General features: G+C 53.9%; 2 protein-coding genes across 5 annotated transcripts in view; one reads left to right on the forward strand and one right to left on the reverse strand.

Moving 5' to 3' along the window:
• Window positions 1–4288, reverse strand: part of ESYT2 (extended synaptotagmin 2) — a 53589-nt gene extending 49301 nt beyond the window's left edge. For all 3 annotated transcript variants that reach the window (XM_054574791.1, XM_054574790.1, XM_054574789.1), the window contains exon 1: window positions 3908–4288. In XM_054574791.1, the coding sequence (XP_054430766.1) occupies window positions 3908–4219 (312 nt within the window). In that variant the 5' untranslated portion in view covers window positions 4220–4288. The remainder of the gene's footprint in view (window positions 1–3907) is intronic.
• A 4635-nt stretch (window positions 4289–8923) lies between these two features.
• The window catches only part of DYNC2I1 (dynein 2 intermediate chain 1), a 39070-nt gene continuing 29262 nt past the window's right edge, over window positions 8924–18731 (forward strand). For both annotated transcript variants that reach the window (XM_054574771.1, XM_054574772.1), the window contains exons 1-6: window positions 8924–9069; window positions 11428–11481; window positions 12145–12592; window positions 14359–14447; window positions 15643–15951; window positions 18403–18458. In XM_054574771.1, coding sequence (XP_054430746.1) covers window positions 9055–9069; window positions 11428–11481; window positions 12145–12592; window positions 14359–14447; window positions 15643–15951; window positions 18403–18458 — 971 coding nt within the window. In that variant the 5' untranslated portion in view covers window positions 8924–9054. The remainder of the gene's footprint in view (window positions 9070–11427; window positions 11482–12144; window positions 12593–14358; window positions 14448–15642; window positions 15952–18402; window positions 18459–18731) is intronic.

Below are 18731 nucleotides of genomic sequence, written 5' to 3' on the forward strand. Positions count from 1 at the left end.
CTAAAGTTGCAACCACAGTTTAAAATAGCTGCACTGCGGTTCCTGATTTAGCTACACCAACTATGTTGTTACCAGTCTTCGCAAAATTTCCATAAGGTGTCAGTCAATGATTAACACTGAGAATAAAAGCAAACATTTGCCCTTCATGAAACCGAAGTGTATTCTTTTCTTTTGTTCATTTGGCTCTTAGGGTACACATTAAATTTTGGCTACAGTTAAATTCTCCTGAACTTCCCAGAACAAGGATAAGAAAGCTCTCGCCAAAGAAAAACTTGTGCACAATAGTATGGAACAGCATTAAATCTCAATCAACAACATGTTAGAGTAACGAGAGACCAACTGTCAAAACAGCTGAATAATACTAATATTGTATAGGACAGGTTTGGGTCCTACTTATTTGCAGCCATAGAATTAGCATTTATTGGCAGCAGAAAAACCAGAAAAGGGGCTTTTCTGGAAAGACATCACCTTACCAAATTCTCATTTTCCAAATAAATAAAGGTAGCAGTAGAAAACTGTCTTATGTATCTCTACAAAACCTCTTTAAGAGTATTCTTCACCCATAGTCTTAATTTTCAGGGTCCAGTTACCATAGAGCAGACACTGGTCCAACAAAAAAGGCTAGTCCTCCATCCACCGACCCAAACCCGCCAGGCCTTTTCCATTTGTGAAAAGAGTGAAGGATGAAACATTGTGCAGTTTACATTAAAGCTGTAGGACCAAAGTCTTACAGAATTACCACATGTTAAAGTGAAAGGTGTTTCTCATATCCTAGTAGCGTTAACTCAAAACCATATATATTTTTCTCAAAGTATTAATATTCTTTAGTATCTCGTTTTTCATATCCATTATAAATTTTTACTTTACTAAAAAGAAAAAAAACCTGTAAGTGAACATATCCAAGAGCAGGGTTGGAAGTAGGTACAGGAGCTCATACTTTCCTCCGCTTCCAACCCTGCTATGACTCACAGCTGTTAACAACACACTACGTAACTGTGTACAAACACAAGGTCTGCATGGAAAAAATCCGGCCATTGTTAATATAACAAGGACGGTTTGTCCAACATGGATGTCACCTGGCAGCCAAGGAGAGTGGACTGGAATGCGCACGTGTGAACGACAACTTCACTGTACTAGTCCATGGGGGCGGTAGATGCTGCTGAGTGAGCACGTGTGCTGTGTGGCCGTCACACTCAAAATGACTGAGCAAGTAGAGCAACGAATCTGCATCCAATTTTGGGGGAAGCTTGAACATTCCTCCATGGAAACTATTTGGATGACTCAGAGGCCGCAGCTACGGGCAACTGGTGGCTGGCAGCTTCATCGCGACAACACGCCTGTTCATGCATCACATCTCGTGCCGTTTTTTGGAGAAACATCAAAGCACCCAGGTGACTCAGCCCCCCTACAGCCCAGATTTGGTGCGTTGTGACTTCTGGCTTTTCCTAAAACTAAAATCACCTGTGAAAGGGAAGCAATTTCAGACTGTCAATGAGGTTCAGAAAGATAAGAAGGGACAGCTGATGGTGACTGGGAAAACTGTGTGAGGTCCCAAGGTGCCTACTTTGAAGAGGGCTGAAGCATCATTGTCCTATGTACAACATTTCTTATATCTTCTTTTATAAATGTGTCTATTTTTCATAGTACATGGCTGGTTACCTTCTGGACAGACCTTGTATATCTCATTCAAAGCAAAATACCAGCCCAACATTCAGAACCCCGTGAACCTAAATATGTACGGTAAGAATCAAAACACTAAGATCTTAACTTCCCTTATGGATGGCCTCCTCTATCCCGGCTGGAGCAAAGGAGCAGACACCCTTCCAGACAGCGTAATGCACTGGTTTTATCATGAAAATAAGACATCAGTATTATACTTAAGAAGGTATAACAAACATGTCAGCTACAATAAAAATAAAATTTGAAAAAAGGTATTAAATAATCTCCCTCAAGCCCCAGGCTCCTGGTGCTTTTCTTGGATGTGACCACTGTCTAGTTGCATGTGAGTCCTTCCAGAAGCTTTCTAAGCAACACGGGCATGTGTAAGTATGTATATCTGTGGGATGAGTACAAAGAGAAATCAGGAATAAACAAGTGAAAATTTTGGAGAAAATACAGATTCCTTACTGTATGGGACGAGCACCATGCTTCATCAGTTTGAGTCACATAGAAAAGCCCAAGAAGACAATCTTTGGCCCATCACCCCTTTATTAAAAAAAAAAACAAACCACAACCAAGACCAACCTGTCCTGCTTTCAGCATAGTAGCCACTGCATTTGTTCATTTCTTATGGGAAAACAGTGCACTTCACAAGGACTTTTTTTCTTTTGAAAGACACTCCTGCTGGGGACCGGGCCTGGAACACAGGCCTGTGCCCTGGCTGGGAATCGATCCGGCGGCCTTTGGCTTCGCAGGCTGGCGCTCCATCCCTTGCGCCACCCCAGCCGGGGCTCACAGGGATTTTCCACCTGCACCTCGACACTAGCCATCAGCTCCAGAACCCAACACCTACGAAAGCCAACACCGTCGGTTCCGGAACTTCGGCCCTGACTGTGCCGGCGGCGGCGGCGATTCACCCACTCTCTGACTTGAGCTACTCTCTGGCATCATTTAACTCGGGGTGACACAGACACAAGATGCCACCTGCAAGCCCTTCTGCATTTCCAAAGGGCCTCTGCGCTCTCGACTGCCCCACCGGGGACTCCGGTTTCCCGGGTCCTACACCGCCCCCCTGCCCCCCGGGACTCGGTTCTGCGACCCTATGGCCCCCGCCCACGGGGAGCTGACGGCTTCCACCCGGGAGGCCCGGGACGCTGGGCTCCGGTCCGTCCGCCCGCCCGTCACGCCCTCGCTCCGCCGGCGGGGAGGAGGAGGGGGCGGCCCTTGCCACACCAAGCCCGACGTGAAAAAACCTATTTCCTCTGACTCTGGACCGGTGACAGCAGCTCCCGGCTAAGGACGCCCGAGGGAGCCACAGCCGGAGGCGGCGGCCGAGCCCGCCGGCTTCCCTTCGGCCTAAGTAACCGCCGCAGAAAACCGCCCGCGGCAAAGATAGAACGGTCGATACCCTCACCCCTCCCGTCAGCGCAACGCCCCAAACCTCCGCCCATCACCCTGCGTCCTGCTCACCCTACACAGCAGGGCGGCCTTACCGGGTACCTGCGGGACACCAAACTTTCCATCAGCTTCGCATCGGCACCTTCGAGGGGACCCTCGCGGCTCCCCAGCGGTGTCAGAAGCGACCCAGTCTCCCGGGGAAGTCCGCGCCGCCGGCCCCCCGGCCACCGCGGGCAGGACCCGGTCCCCGCCGCGGGCCGCCGCCGAGGGGCTGCGACGGGGCGGCAGCGGGAGGAAGGAGAGGGAAGGTGCTTCGTGCGGGAGCTGCTCAAAGCCAGGCGACGCGGACGTGGGGCCCCAGGGGCCCGGCGGGCCGCGCGCAGGGGCGAGGACACGGGCGTAGGCGAGCGGGGCACGCCGGCGGAGATCCGGACCCGACGCCGCGCCCGGCCCGGCGGGTCCCGGGGAGGCTGGCGGCGGTCAGGTCACCGCACTAGGGTGGGCGGGCGGGGAGACAGCGGCGCAGACGCGCGACCTGGACAGGTAGGCAGGGAGGGGCGGGGCGGACACCAGAGCCGGGCAGAGTGGGGGTACGTCGCGGAGCGAGCCGCACACCTGACCGGACAGGTAAGCGCAGTGGGGGCAGGGCGGTGCACACCCTGGCCCCGGCCGGTAAGCGGGGTTTGGATCTGGGTCCGGGGAGGGGCTCGCGTCCCGCGCTCACGCAGGCCGGCAGGTCGCCGGCGCCCACCGCGACGCGGGCACACATGTCGGTGGGAGCGGGGTCGGGGTTCGGGGCGGGGCCGGGGCAGGAACGCGGGGTCCGGGGCGGGGCCGCGCCCGCACTCACCCAAGCGGGCAGGTCGCAGGCGCGCACCGCCAGGCGCACCGCGCGCTCCTCGTCCTCCAGCAGCGCCAGGGCGCGGCACAGCCGAGTGGCCTTGAGGCCGCGGCTCCGCCGGCACCACACCAGCAGCGCGAGCGCCAGCAGCACCCAGCTGAAGCTCAGGCCCAGGTAGCCGAGCGCGTACACCGGCAACAGCAGCACGAAGCTGCGCGCCAGCTGCGCCAACAGCCCCGCCACGTCCACGCTCAGCGCCACGCCGGCCGGCTCGGCCCGCGCAGCAGCAGCCTCCGGGCCCGGGGCCCCGGCGTCGCCCATCGCCAGCTGCTCAGCGGCGCTGCGAGCGCCTCCCGTTCGGCCGAGGCGCTTCAGCCCGCGCTCCAGCGCCCCTCTGAGGAGACGGCGCTGCTTCTGCTAGAGCCCGCCCGCGCTTCCGCCCGCGGGCGGCGTGCGACGTCAGTGCGCAGGGCGGGCGGGGCGGTGCCGCGGGCCGGAGCCGTCTTGGCGCCGCCAGAGTTTGGGGTGGGCGTGACTGGTGTGTGACGCCGTCGCGCGGACTGGGCGTGGCGCAGGCTGAGGCGAGAGTGGGCGGGGCCTTGTTTTACCTCACTGCGAGGGGCTGGGCGGCCGGCTGGAGCAGCCGGGTGCGGTCCGGAGCTCGGGACACGTCACTCCTGGGGGTGGGCGGGGCTGGTGTGTGACGCCACGCGCCGGGTGGGCGTGGCGCAGGCGGAGCCGGGAGTGGGCGGGGTCGGCGTGGGTGTCCTTGGGCGGGGCTGAATGGGTGTTTCTGGCGCTGCGGGGCGCGGTCTTGGGCTCCTACTCGAAGTGCAGGCGGGGCTGGCCCGCTCCGTCCTCCCGCGGAGGGAGCGGGCCAGCCTCTGGAGGTGGGCGGGGCCTGCGCGGGGCTTCGCTGGGAGCCCGGGCGGCGGCCCGCTGGGCAAGAGGTCGGGAAGGGCGGGAGGCGTGGCAGCGGCCTCTTCTGACCTGCCTGCTGAGCAGCGGCGGCCGTTGGGGTAGCTCAGTCACTGGCCAGTGGCCGTCGGGGTGGATCCGGCCGGAGGTGCGACTCCCGGAGGGTTGGTATAGAAGGAGAAGCACGCGCTCCTGCCTGTTGCAAACATTCGCCGGGTTTGGGAAGTTGCTGTTTCATATGCTTTCAATAAGTTAAACACCAAAAACCAAACCAAACACGCTCCTGAGTGGATGGTAGCGCAGCGCCATAAAGCTCTGGCGGTGCCACGTGAAGGTGTGTTTAGCTTTGGAAATCGCAGCTACCTTAGAGATGAGATAAGCAACTGTCTGGGTCCTTTACGTGTGTGTAAAATGCAAAATTTCGGCGCAGAGAACGTGTCCGAAACGACTCTGGGCACGATGTGCTCCGCTTCTCCGAAAGATATTCACGTCCCGGCCAGTCCTGGCCCACTCGGTACTGAGAGGACTGGCTTAGACCGTGCCTGTGATTTCTGAGATGCACAACAGCCCTGATCCAGGAAACTCACATCAGTAATTCCTAGTTAACTTTTCTTTTTCAGCATATTCAATGTTTTCCGAGGAAATTTTTATTGAATTTATATCGATAGGGCTAGACCCCATTCCCCTTCAAATTTTGCTACTGGTAGCGTTGAATTACCACCTTTAGGAAGGGCAGGGACTACAGGAGAGAAATACTGCAGGCTTCTGTTTTTAAGGTCTTGATTGACGTGCTCTTCCCTTCCATACTGCAGTCGCAGCAGGGACGAAGCCTGGCGTCTTCGGGACAAAACCGATGTCTCGTGCACCATTTGCTGGGTGAGATGAAGAGGACAGCCAACCAAAGACTAAGCTGCAACCAGCCCTGTTAGACTGGAGGGATCAGACTTAACACACATTGACGTGGGGGCAAGGGAAGTGTTTGCATGCATTGGTAATTTTGCCAAACTCTCCAGTAATTCCACTGGGCTCTAAGTTCCTTGAGGGCAAGAATCATATTATGTTTACCTGCATGTTCTTAGGCGGACACTGTGCCCGGCACAACAGGTACTGAGTGAATACACATACTTCTCCCCTCATCTGTGAGTCTGTATGTGATTGTGTATGCAGATGTATGCATTGCTATGGAAACATCTCAAAAACCTAGAGTTTAGAACACTCAACTTCTAAATTCGGTGGAGGGCACTAAATCTCAAAGGAAGTGGTTTTGTCTTTCTTGTTGTTTACCAAATTACATTATATAAGCTGTACATACAGGGCTTGGACAAAAGTGGGTTTACAGTTTCGAGTATGCAAAAGTTTGTTTTATTACTATTTTCCATATGAACAACCTCCATCTGCTCACCCCTGTAAAATGGTGAGTCTCGACCCTCTCCCTGCAACAGCTTACTGCTTAGATGCCACCCTCCACTCATGACCTCAAGTTACAGCCTCACAGCAACTGCTTGTTAACACAGGAAGGAGCATGAGCCTTTCCCTAAAGAAGTGCAGAATCCCACCCTGTAGATAAAGACTGTGTGAACACAAGCCACATAAGAAAGCCAGCGATCAAGTATCTGACCTGTGGGCTGAGGGATGGAAAGCACGTTGAGGAGCAGTGGCCACAGCACCCACGAATCGGCCTCCTGGCTTTAGCTGCCTGTGTGAGCCCACCTCCCAGTGTTTGATCACGCCAGCAAGGCAGGACACATCTCTGCCGCAAGTCGAAAAACAGGCCCAGCTCAGTTCTTCAGTTCTCCCTGGTGTTTTATTCCTTACACTCCTCAATCTCCTGTGACCTCTTCACGTTACCTCTTTTCTTTCCTTCTGTGCAGACAATTCTCCAATAAAAGGCTCCACTTTCTCAGAGGAAAGAAGGGCATCATTGTGTGTTTTCTAGAACAAAGCTGAAGTTGCAGCCTCTGCTCTCATCCTTTTGGGCTTTGCAGAAAAGTGCTGTCTTCTGTTTAAGTTCAGTCCCTTCTGCTTTGTTTCAGATCCCCTCCTGCCTGACTCTGAACCTTATCAACTGCCCCGTCCACCCCCTCCACCTCTTCCCTGTCCCAGCTGCATCCCCAACACCTCGACAGAGGCTTTGTTGTAGCAGTGAGGGCAGCTCTGTCTCTCTTTCAGGTCATTTAACAGTTGTCCGCATATTTCTTTCTCCTAGCAATTACGAGCTCCTGGAGGTGTAGACTGTGTTTTAGCTTTCTATCTCTAGCATGCTATAGTGCCCACATCATCAAATTAACTCAGTAACTCATCTAAATATATTACAAGATACAATGTAATTGATTGACAAGTGAATTATTCATAAAATAATCATTTTAAGAAGTCTAAGGAGAGATTGTTTTTAGCTTCCTATATAGTCATTTATTCGGCAGGTATGGGGGGAATAGTGAGAAAGAGGAAACAGCATTTGCAAGTCTGTGAATATGGTGCATTTGGGCGACTTTAAATTATTGTTTGAAGATGAGAGAAGCAGGGAGTGACATTAGATTCATGTGCTAGAAGACTGGCTGCAGTGCAGGATGGATTGCTAGGGCTGGAGTGAAAAAGTATAGCCAAGACGTAATTATCTTAATTATCTTGACGGAGGTCAGTGATTGCACTTGGGAGGCAAGGGAGAAGGGTCATGCATGCAGTGTGCCTGTGGATGACTGTCAGGATCAGCTGCTTTCTCAGTTGACAGAATGACACAGTGGTTTAAGAGGATGACTTGGCATCAGATCATCCACTGCCTTAGCTGTGCAACCTCAGGCAAGCAAATTAACCTTTCTGGTCCTCGGTCTCCTAGTCTGAAAAACTGTAACATGCCTACCCTACGTGGGATGCCTTCAGAATTAAGTATTTCCAAGTGGAGATTTAACTGAATGCCTCATTTGGAGCAGTCCCTACATAAACCATAGCTATCACTGATAATACCTTTCCTACCTACCTTTTATGTTTTTCCTAAGTGCTGATGAGTGGAAATGGAAAAGGTTGGAGCGATATGTTCAAAACCAGAGTGTAATTAAATATAAAAGCCTTACTGGATCTGTTAATTTCTCTACAACATGGAGCTGAGTAAATGGCCTTTGTATCTGGAACGTGTAGATGGTTCCATAAAACTGTAAAATGGTTCATAATAGCATGTCTGAAACATGCATTTTGTATCTACAGGAAAACCATGATATCAAAATCACATACTATTAGTTACATGCTCACTGATGCATTGCTTAACGATTTAAGAGTTTTCTTTGTGGGTGTGTGAAAACATTAAGTGTGTAATCTTTTCTAAGTATCATTTGCACACTAAACAAATGCAAAAGCCTTTGGAAACAGCTGAGTGAGTTACTAGGGGCCTCACGGGAATGGGACCGGCAGCGCTCCGTCCTGCACGAGATAAAATACAACTGAGAGGCAGTACGTTTTGTGTTCACGATTGAGCTCTCGTTTCTGGTGTTGCATAAAGTCATCCTTCCAACAACTACTTTTTCGAATGTATTGATTCCTACCATTCTTAAAGGGTGCGTTTTTTTATCAGATGACGGCATACGGGAAATGATCGGTAAAGTGCAAAGCCCTATGCAGAGAAGCCTTTTCCAGGTGAATTCCGACGGTGAATCTGCGAGGTCTGGAGACGCCGTCTTCCCGTGAGCTAGGTACAGGTGCCACCAGGCTAAGTGGAGCCGGTTAAGCCGCAGCCGTGTCTCATTTTCCTCTTAGCTCCACTCTTGCCGGCCCCACAGCGGGGTCAGCCCAGCCTCGTTCCCGCATGGAGAGTTGCACCACCAGGAAATGGGCAGTGCGGCAGACACCGGCGTGGCCAACTGCCTTCCGCGGCCCCTCCCTTTCGACCCCCCTGGAGTTCCAGGCCAGCGATCGCTCGGCCCTCCGCTGCTCGTGCCTGCCGTTGCTAGGAGTCGGGAACGCGCAGACGCGCTGTAGGTGGCCGCAAGGCATGCCGGGCCAGCCGTAACTCGGCTCTCGGACGCTCGCGCCTGCCGGTTGCTAGGAGTCCGGGACACGCAGGCGCGCTGGGGCAGGCCGAGGGGCATGCCGGGCCAGCGGTAGCTCGGCTCTCCGCTGCCTCAGCCTGCCGGTTGCTAGGAGTCGGCGACGCCAGCCGAGCGGAGGATTCAAGTCGGCGGGCCTTTCCTACCGGGACCGCGCCTGGGTAGCGCGTAGCGCAACGTGGCCTCCGGGGCCTGCGAGCGGCGATGGAGCCCGGGAAGGTGGGTGTACAAAGGCTGCGCGCTGTCCCGGGTTCGGGGCGGAATCTCTGGGAAGTTTGTGGAACTTGGTTAATTGGTCCGGTCCCACGGTGTTCAGGCACCGGACAGCCCCAGGCCCGAACCGGACTCCCGTCCGCGACGCGCAGAGGTCAGAGGTCGAGGCCTCCTGTTACTGCTGACCCCCGGGACTCGGACGGGCAGGGGTCCGTGTGTGCGGTGGCAAAGCCAGTGCACGGTTTACCGCCTCCTACCCTGCACTTACGGCCGCAAACGCCCTGACCTGCCCTCTTCGATCTTTTTCCGTCCCGGTTCGGTTCGGAAGGGCTCGCGTAGCCGAAGTTTTCCGTGATTTTTAAAGCTGAAAACCAAACACTGTAATGTGATCTCATGAGCAGTGTTCACTGCCCGCCTAAGTTCTGGGACTGGGAAGTGACGTCGTGATTGTCGACGTTTGATGCTCGCGCCCACCTTCACTCCGAGGACGTTTTCTCGTTTTTTGTTTCCCTCTTTCTACTTTCTGGAACTCTGATTCAGTCTCCCGTTCGCTGTTGGACTGGCCGCTTACATTTTCCATCTCTCTGTCTCTCTCTTTTAATGTGTATATATTCTGGGAGATTTCTCCAGCTGTATCGTTAGCTTCGTCTACTTAAAAGTTTTATGTTGCTAATTTTAATATGAACAATTCTTGTGCTCATACTGCTCCTTTTTGTAACATATGTTTTAAGTTGTGCTTATGATATTTTTAAAATCTTTCCGAGGCTATAACTTTTATGACTTCTTAAAAATAAAGATTTCTCTTTATTTTGGGGGTCATTTTTTTTTATCTTGATTCTTTCTTTCTTATGCTGGCTTTTCTCAAATGCCTGACTGACCTCTCCTATTTATGAATGAAGTGCCGGATTCATCAAAGGAAGTGTTCTGAGCATCAGGGGATGGGCGCCGAGAGGCGGAGAGCGGCTGGGGGAAGGCGAGGGCTGCGTGTCCTATGCTTCGCCTGAGCCTTGAGGCAGCGCGGGCTTTTCCATTGTGAGGCAGCCCAAGGAACACATTCTGCAATCATTTATATGTAATGTTAGGCCAGTGGATAATTTTTTAAAATCTGTATTTCTATTACCTTTTATTCTGGTAGATAGACAGTAATTTCTTGTGTAGTAAGGACTGATTGTCACTGATTAAAATGTCCTAGTGGGCCCTGGCTGGTGTGGCTCAGTGGACTGAGAACCAGCCTGCAAACGGAGGGATCATCAATCAGTTCCCTTTCCACTCGGGGCACCGCCTGGGTTGTGGGCCAGGTCCCCAGGAGGGGGCGCGTGAGACACACCATTGATGTTGAACATCAATGATGAGAAACATTGATGTTTCTCTCCATCTTTTTCTTCCTCCTTTCCTGTCTCTAAAAATAGGTAAGTAAATAAAATCTTTTTTTTAAAATGGCCTAATGAAAAGCAGCTTCCTGGAGCTTGCAAAATTGGGTATTTTTTTATTAGGGGAAAATTAGGGGAAAGGTAGGGGGTGGGAAGGCAGAGACAAATGTATTTGAAAAAATAAAGAAAATAAATTTAAAAAATAATAATTAAAAAAATAAAAAACATAGAATTTAAAAACATGAGAGCCTACAGAACTTTTGGAACAATATGAAGTGCAGCACCGTCTGCCTCATGGGAACACCAGAAGGAGAGTGAGCAAGGGATTGAGAACCTATTTGAAGAGCTAAAGACCGAACACTTCCCTAATCTGGTGGAGGAAGAAGACACACAAGTTCAGGCCTCACCGAGAGCCCCAGGCAAGATGGCCCCAAAGAGCCCTACACTAAGACACATCATCGTTAAAATGAACGTGCTGGCTAAAGGACCAGGGATGAAAAAATGAAGCACACCATGTATATTATTGAATCACCCCAAACCATTTGAGAAGGACAGTGTGATACGCTGATTGAGGGAGTGCACTTGACCTTCTCAGTGTCTCTGTTTCCCGCGCTGTAACAGGGGGCGTGGTGATAATGATTCTAACTCACGCGGTCGTTGTGAGGGTGAAATATGAACCACCGACGGGGGCTGTGTGTCCGGCACATGGTAAGAATTATATGATTAAGAATACATTGGGACTCCAAGAGGTCAAAAAACTTTTAGAAGCATCACAGAACCAGTAGGGGGCAGGTATGTAAATTCCTGCACTATAAAATTCTGTGAAATTCATTGCATAAGCCGAGCAGTTGATGGGAAAATGACCTATGGGATTTACTTGGCCTCAAACCTAATATGAAGCTGTGGTGTTACATAGCTGCTAAAAAGCTAATGCAAAAATAAATAAATAAATAAATAAATTTGGAAACTTCTAACTTCATACTTTTCTTTCTAGAGAAGAACCCAGGATGACACGTGGAAAGCAGACGACCTCAGAAAACACCTTTGGGTAACGTATTTCAAAGATCTGAGCCGGGGCCCCGTTGGATTGGAAAGGTTTTCCTGGCTCTCAGCCCTGCACAACTTCGCTTCCACGTGGCTCATTTCAGGGGCATTTTTGTTGTTACTTTTGTTGTTGTTTGACTTTTTCAGGGGCGTTTTTGACTTACAGGTCAAGCCACGTGGTTAGTAGCTCTGGGTCCGTGAGGGGGAAGGGTTTCCTAGCCCAGCCAGCGTCTCACCAGCCCTCCAGTTCCGGTCCTGGCTCACAGCCCAGGCTGTGTGTGTGCATGTGTGGTGTGTGTGTTGCATGCATGTGTCTGTGTACGTAGAGGGAGGCTCAGGGGTTGAGAGAGAGACCCCCAGAGAGTTTTATAAGAAGGATCCTCGCTCCTTGAGTGAGACCCAGGTGGGCCGTGCCTCGGGGACTGTGACACAGCTTCAGTATCTGTTCCTTTTCTTTCTAACCCATATAGTGTTTTAGGTTTAACTTGACAACGAACGTGAGCGCGTCTTGTAAGAGGGCTCTGGTCTCCACCCAGAGTAATGTTGGACTCACCCGCTGGGGTGCGGAGACGCCTGCCCGTCCTGCTTGGGGGAAATCAGAGGCAGCCAGCGGTTTCTAAGGCCCTTTACTGAGCGTTTAGAAACCTCTTCCTTTCTGTTGTTCTAGGCTGCACAGCCAGGTACTCCCAGAGAAGATAAAAAACACAAGGAGAAGAAGTTGCATAAGGACTCGGACGCAGACGCCCTGGAGTTCAAGGAGCAAAAGCCCAGGGACACAGACCGGGAGGCCAAGCACCGGGAAAGGGTGGCGGACAGAGGTGGCCACAGCTCCAGAGAGCCTCCCCGTGGGGACAGAGACAAGGAGAAGCTGCGGGAGCGGAGCCGGGGTGCCCGGGACTGGGACAGAGAGAAGCTGAAGGACAGAGCCCGAGAGCAGGACGTGGAGAAGCACCAGAGCCGTGGCAAAGACCGGGAGAGGGAGAGGGACCGGGAGAGGGACCAGGAGCACCACGCGCGGTCGGAGGAGCCCAGATCGGCCACCACACACCACAACCTGCTGGGCCTGGACCCGCGGAGGCCGCCCCCCGACCTGCCCACACACAGGAGGCGGTCAGGTGCGTGTCCGGGGCTGTGCGGTTCCCCTCCCGCGGCCTGTCGTGTGGGGCGCCCTCCTCTGAAGCACTCGCTCCCCACGCCGCCCTCTCCCTTGGTTTTCAGGTGGCACAGCTTTGCAGTGAGTTGTGCGCTGGCTGAACTGTCCGCTGGGCAAGGTGGTTCCCTCTTCCGTATTTTAAAACTCATCTCAGTGAGTGAGAAGAATAACAGTTTTCTCATCATCTGCTGGAGTGTTACTATGGACACTCATTTCAGATTAATTATCCCAATAAATCTCAATCTACATTGTCGGTAAAATTTATGCTTTTTGATAAAAGAATTTCTCAGAAGTATCAGTTTTATTTTAAGCAATATTTAATTATTTGTCTGGATTCCTAGGAATTCTAAGGGAAAAGTGCCTCCCCTCACCCCCATGGAAGTGTCTTCACTACTTTTTATTATGCAAATAGTACACACTTCTTATAAATATGCAACTGGCCAACGTAAACATAAAAGGAAAGCATAGAAGGGTGTGTGGTTGCTCTTAGGACCATCTGGGAGGCCCAGGGCCTGGCTGTGGATGAGGGCCGTCCCCTGCGCCGAGGCCCTGCGCCTGCCTGTGCGCCTGCCCCCGCAGGCGAGGCTCCAGGGACGTCGGGTGTGTCTCTGCCGGGTGTGGTGCCGTGAGGGGTAGGCTCACGGGTCAGCGAGGTGATGGCGTCCAGCCTCATGGCCATAAAGACCAGCGCGTGCTCCTGATTTCCAGGGGTCGGTCCCCGGCTGGGCCTTGTCCCTGAGCAGCGGGCCCGCGTGCCCTCCTGCACCTGATGCCCGACACGCGCGGCCAACGCTGCGCGCCCTACGTTGAACTTCGACAGCCCTGCGACGGCTGCCCCCGCAGCCTGGCCCGCGGGCATCGGCACCCTCGGGCCTCGGGCCGGACCGCCCGGGGTGCTCCCCGGCCCGGGTTGTTCTGCCGTCTGCGGGGGCCGGGCCCTCCCGCCCTCCTCTCCGGCTCCCCTCCGGCGTGTGTCTGGGGAAGCCTCGGCCCATGGTTTGATCTCGGACCTCAGGCTCCTAGGCGAGTGGCCAGTGCTCAGCGAATGCCTTTTGAATGAACGAACTTTGTTTCCCTGTTTCTGAATGTTTAACACAGTCTTCATCTTGTAAAATGGCGGTTCTTTTCATTTTTAAGACTAATGACTCTTGCCTGTGCGGATTCCAGACTGAAAGTCTGGTGTGTCGTCAGTGATTCCGTGGGGCTCTGCCGGTCCCTGGGGCCTCGCTGCCCAGCGGTCGGTGGGGATGGGTGGCAGCCGCGGGCTGCAGGTGGCGTCCTCGTCACAGAGCCCCCTGCCTCCACAGCGCCTTCAAGCAGCGGGGTCCCCCGCTCATCTGAAGGAGGCATTGACTCCCTTGCATCTGAGCCCTTGGAAACCTCTGCCCGACGGGCCCATATTTCTGGACCTGAGCACCTGTCGGGGACACGGGGACCCCAAGGTGCATTGGTTTGGCTGGTGCCTCTGAGTGTCCAGCAGTTAGTTTTGCTTTGGTCGGTTGCCTTGGCAGCGGTTGCCACTGTCATGTCCTTTAGTCCATCTTTAGTTTCGATTCTAGACCTTTCCATTTCCGAGACTGTAGAATGTTTTCTAATTGAAGAACGTGTTTTCATGTGTTAATACATAATTTTGGAATGTAGTGTGCAGTAAATATTGCGGCAAGGCGTTAGGAGACCGGTTTGATGTCTGAAGTTTGGGAATTTTACAAGTGTGTTTTCTTTTTGTAGTGAGTAAAGCAAGGACTGAAGAGAAGGAGAGGAGAGGCGAGGACTCGGAAAGAGACGAAGAGAGAGAAAGAAGGTACCGGGAAAGGAAGGTACGCTGACCGGGCCCCAAACACCGCAGGGCAGGTGGCGTGTTGTTATCAGAGGTGCTGTGGAAATTTCGTAACAGAGACCCCAGGCCCGGGGAGACACCCGGGGGTGAACTCTGCGCGTGCTCCCTAGCGCACTCCCGGGCGGGAGCGAGCTGCATCACAGCGACTGCTGACGGCCCCCTCGCCTAGAGGCCAGAGTTCCTTTTGTCCCTGGGGCGCCGTTCCGGGCCTCAGCAGCCTGTCCCGGGCGGCGGCAGCGTGACTTGGGAGGACAGGCCGGTGGGGTGTGTGCAGACACCAGGCAGGCATGGCCTTCTGTGCTCGGGCGCCTGACATGGCCAGCACTGCCCTTGCCTGCGTGCCTTCGCGCCCTTTCTGGCGGAGTCTGTCACTGAACGGGACTTTAAAGGTGAACTCTGCTCGTCATTGTCTCACTGCTCTGGGGGGGGGGGGGGGGGGCGGGGTGTTTCCAGATTTTATTTATTTGTTTTTAGAGAGCAGGGAAGGCAGGGAGAAAGAAGGGGAGAAATATCAGTGTGAGACAGAACTATCAATTGGTTGCCTCTCGTACACGCCCTGACCAGGGGTGACCGGCCCACTAAGTCACACTGCTCAGGGCATCTCTGTGTGTTTTGAATTTTGCCTGTGGAATCTCTACATTTTAATAAGTTTAGAATTATGAAGTGACTGGGGTGTAGAGCCCCTTCATACCTATGTTTAGTCACCCCTGTTTGTTCTGGGTCCTCAAATTTTTTAGGACTTAAATCTTTAACCCCTGTTGAATTTATGCTGGTGGCGGGCATGCGGTGGGCTAAACCGAGGGGCTTGGTTGGGGGCTTGTCAGTGGGCTTTCTTGGGAGGGGCCCCCTGCAGAGACGAGCAGGTGGGGGCGGGGGACAGTCGGGGTGCGTGGGAGGGGTGGGCACGGGGGGCCGTGTGGTCCGAACCCGTGCCCGGGGCACAGTGGCCCGGGAGCTCGGCTCGCTGTGCGTGGAGGCTCCGCTTCGGGCTCCGCGGAGGAGTGTCCGTGCTGCTCCGCGAGCCGGGGGTGGGAGCCCGCGCGCCACGCGCCGACCGCCTGGCCTGCACAGCAGCAGCCGCCAGCTCCTGCGGGGACAGGGGGTCCCCGAGCACCCACCTGCCCTGGGGGCGCACGTTCTGTCGCGCACACACCTTCCGCTGTGTCCCTTCGCAGCTGCAGTACGGCGACAGCAAGGACAACCCCCTGAAGTACTGGCTCTATAAAGAGGAGGAGGGAAGGAGGCACAGGAAGCACAGAGAGCCCGAGCGAGGGAAGAAGCATCGAGAAAAAAGCAGCACCAGGGAGAAAAGGGAGAAGTATTCAAAAGAAAAAAGCAGTTTGCTCTCCGAAAAGGAAGGGGACGAAGGACACAAAGGGAAGCGCCGTAAAGAAGCCTTTCGCCTCAGGGACGACGGGCACCACAGCAGCGCGGACGGAACAGAGGGGCCGTCGAAGGGAGAGCCCGGGAGGAGGGCGCCCAGGGTACGTGCCGGCCGCCCCAGAGCGGGCGTCGCTGGGAGGGAGTGGGCCGGGCGGCGGGCCTGGGGCCGGGGGCACCGCCCCGCGAGCCGTATGGTCAGCACCATACATAGAGATCCCTGACCTCGGACCTAGGAAACGTGCTGAGCACGCGTTCAGAAACCTATCGTAAAATTTCATGATAAAGAGGAAAGTGGTCATTTTAAAGGGGAAATGAAGTGAATAATGTAGAAAATGTTTCAGGGAGAATTGGTAGTCTGTGTTTGCCAAGAAAACAGAACAGAACACACACACACAAAGAACTACTGATCGCAAAGGGTCCAGTTTTCCTCCCACGTATGTTAAAATAACTATTGTAATTGCTTCATGTTTTCCCGCATTCCCTTGAGCATGGTCTGTTTCGCACACACGCCGTTGGCCATGTGGCTCTCCCGCACTCCATGCCCCTGTCTCCGGGCGGTGGTGCCCCCAACACAACGCAGAGCGTCCCCGGGGTCGGGGTGAGGGCCTTGGAGGGCCCTGCTCGTCCCCTGACCTTCCTCAGCAAACGTGGGCCTGCGTTCGCCCCAGGAAACTCTTTCGATGGCTCGCAAACTCCCCTTTTAGACGATTTGTTCATGTTTATGAGCGGCCACTGTTGTAGATGCTGAGGACACAGCTGTGAGTAAACGGAGGTTCTAATTTCCGTGGCGCTTCTGTTTTGTGGGAGAAGCCATGCGATGGAGAAATGAACCAAAGAGGATGTAACGTCACATCAGGAGTGACTGGCGAGCATTTTACAGTGAACGTTGGTCTTGGCAGTGACTTCCAGGTCCTGCAAATATGCTTTGCTGCTGAGCTGGTGAGCTAGTCCGGTGGTTGGCAGAGTTGTCGCCAAGGGCACCGTGAACTGCAGTCGCCTCCTGCCAGGAAGCAGGTGGGGGGCAGGGCAGCCCCCGCTGCCGGCCTGGGCCGCCGCTCACCCAGCCGCGATGCTGGCTGTGTGTCTCCCACCGCGCCTCCTCCCGCTTCCAATCAGAGAGCCAGGGCATGAGTTGGCAGAGTCTCTGGCGGCACCGAGCCGTAGGGACGGCCTCAGCAGAAGCACCAACGACCTCCCGCCTCTGCTGACTGTGGGGTCCTGCCCCCTCTGCCCCTGGGGGGGCTGTGTCACTTGCCTCCGTGAGCATCTGCATCCGGCCCTGGATGCTCCCCCGTCCACACGACCTGGAAGCAAGGCCCTGAGCTCAGGCTCCGGCTCCCCACGCGCCCGGAGCTGGGTGTGGGGAAGCCCTGTGCCATTGCCAGCCCTCGCTGGACGCGTCCCCTGCCGCACTCCAGGCACCAGGGCGCGGGCTGCACAGCGAGGGGGCTGTTGTCTCTCCTGCCAGCACCGCTGAGTCCATTCTTGGTCCCCGCCCACCGGTTTTACAGGTGATGCCAGACCGTTCCTCCCGTTGCGTGTGCAGTTAAACTTTTAAAAAAGATTCCCACGCACAGGAAGAGCACAGTTGCCTGTGGCCCTGGACTCAGAGACGACCCCCTGTGCGGCGCGTGTGCTCACGCCTGCAGCCCCTTCCTGTCCATGCGCGGCCTCCCTGGCGTGCAGCCTCAGAACCAAGCTGTTGTCTCCTTCTGACTCTGAGAAGTGCTTTTTGATGCAGGTACCTTCACAGCCGTCTGGTATTCTACTGTGTGGTCATAACCTTGGTTACTTACTAAGCAACCAAATACTGGACATCCAGGTCACTGATTTTTTGGATATTATTAATTATCTGATGAACAGAGTAAAATCTTAACACATGTCTTTCATTGTTTTCTAGAAATAATCTCTTAGAAGTGAATTTGTAGGTCAAAGGAAGGTAGCGTGCGTCAGGGCTTTGGGTGCACTCTGTGCACTGCCCTCCGGCCTGGCCCTTCCTGGCGGCGCGCGCCAGGCCTGCGACCTGCTGTGCCTTGAGGGCGGCGCCCTCCTGGTCGGTCAGCAGCGGCCCCCGCGTGCGCTTCCGGCCAGCACCTCCTCGACCCACGTATACGCGTCCACCGGCACAATCTAATGCTTTTTAGATTGTTAATGTCCTAGATTCGTTAATGTAGGAGAAGGTTAAGTTTTTTTTCTACAGGTGCATAGATCTGTGGAAGGGCCACGTTCCACACGTTTGAAACTTTAATTTTAAGCAGGGTAAGGACCTCGTCCTCCTTACCCTGAAGAAGGTGAAACGGATGAGCTGAAACGGGGCCGCCTTCCAGCGCGTATGCCCTCACTCACGCCCCTTCCGTAGTCACCTCAGCCACTAAAGGTGACTCGTAACAGCAGCTACCTCAGGAGATGCTCTGGCGTGGCTGCTATGGTTAAATTTTGAGTCCATGCTTGTTTTACAGAGTTTAGTAATTACGGTTCACTCATTACGATTTATTGATTAATGGTTGTGGAATTTTTTTTTATTTTATTTATTTATTTATTTATTTTTACAGAACAGCGAGCACAGAAGCCAAGGTGGAAGTTCAAAGAGAGACGGGACTAGCGGCCAGTAAGGGATACGCGTGCTTCGGTTGGTGACTGTGTGTAGCACGTAGAATGCTTTAAACTGATTTTTATGGGGCCCAATTATCGCCAGTAAATGGCAATGAGTGGCAGCTCTCCCTCCCGGACGCTCCCTGCAGCCCTGGCAAACTGCGTTCCAGGTGCCCTAGAGGAGCTGGGAACCTGCTGTCGAGTGCCGGTCCAGTCTTGCCTTGTTCATATTTGCTCCTGCAAGATTAGAAAATCAGACCTCACTTTGGGGGAGCGACTCGTTTGGAAA

The sequence above is a fragment of the Pteronotus mesoamericanus genome, unplaced genomic scaffold (genome assembly GCF_021234165.1).
Source record: "Pteronotus mesoamericanus isolate MK-2021 breed Mesoamerican mustached bat unplaced genomic scaffold, CSHL_Meso_final contig_265, whole genome shotgun sequence".
Classification (NCBI taxonomy): Eukaryota; Metazoa; Chordata; class Mammalia; order Chiroptera; family Mormoopidae; genus Pteronotus; species Pteronotus mesoamericanus.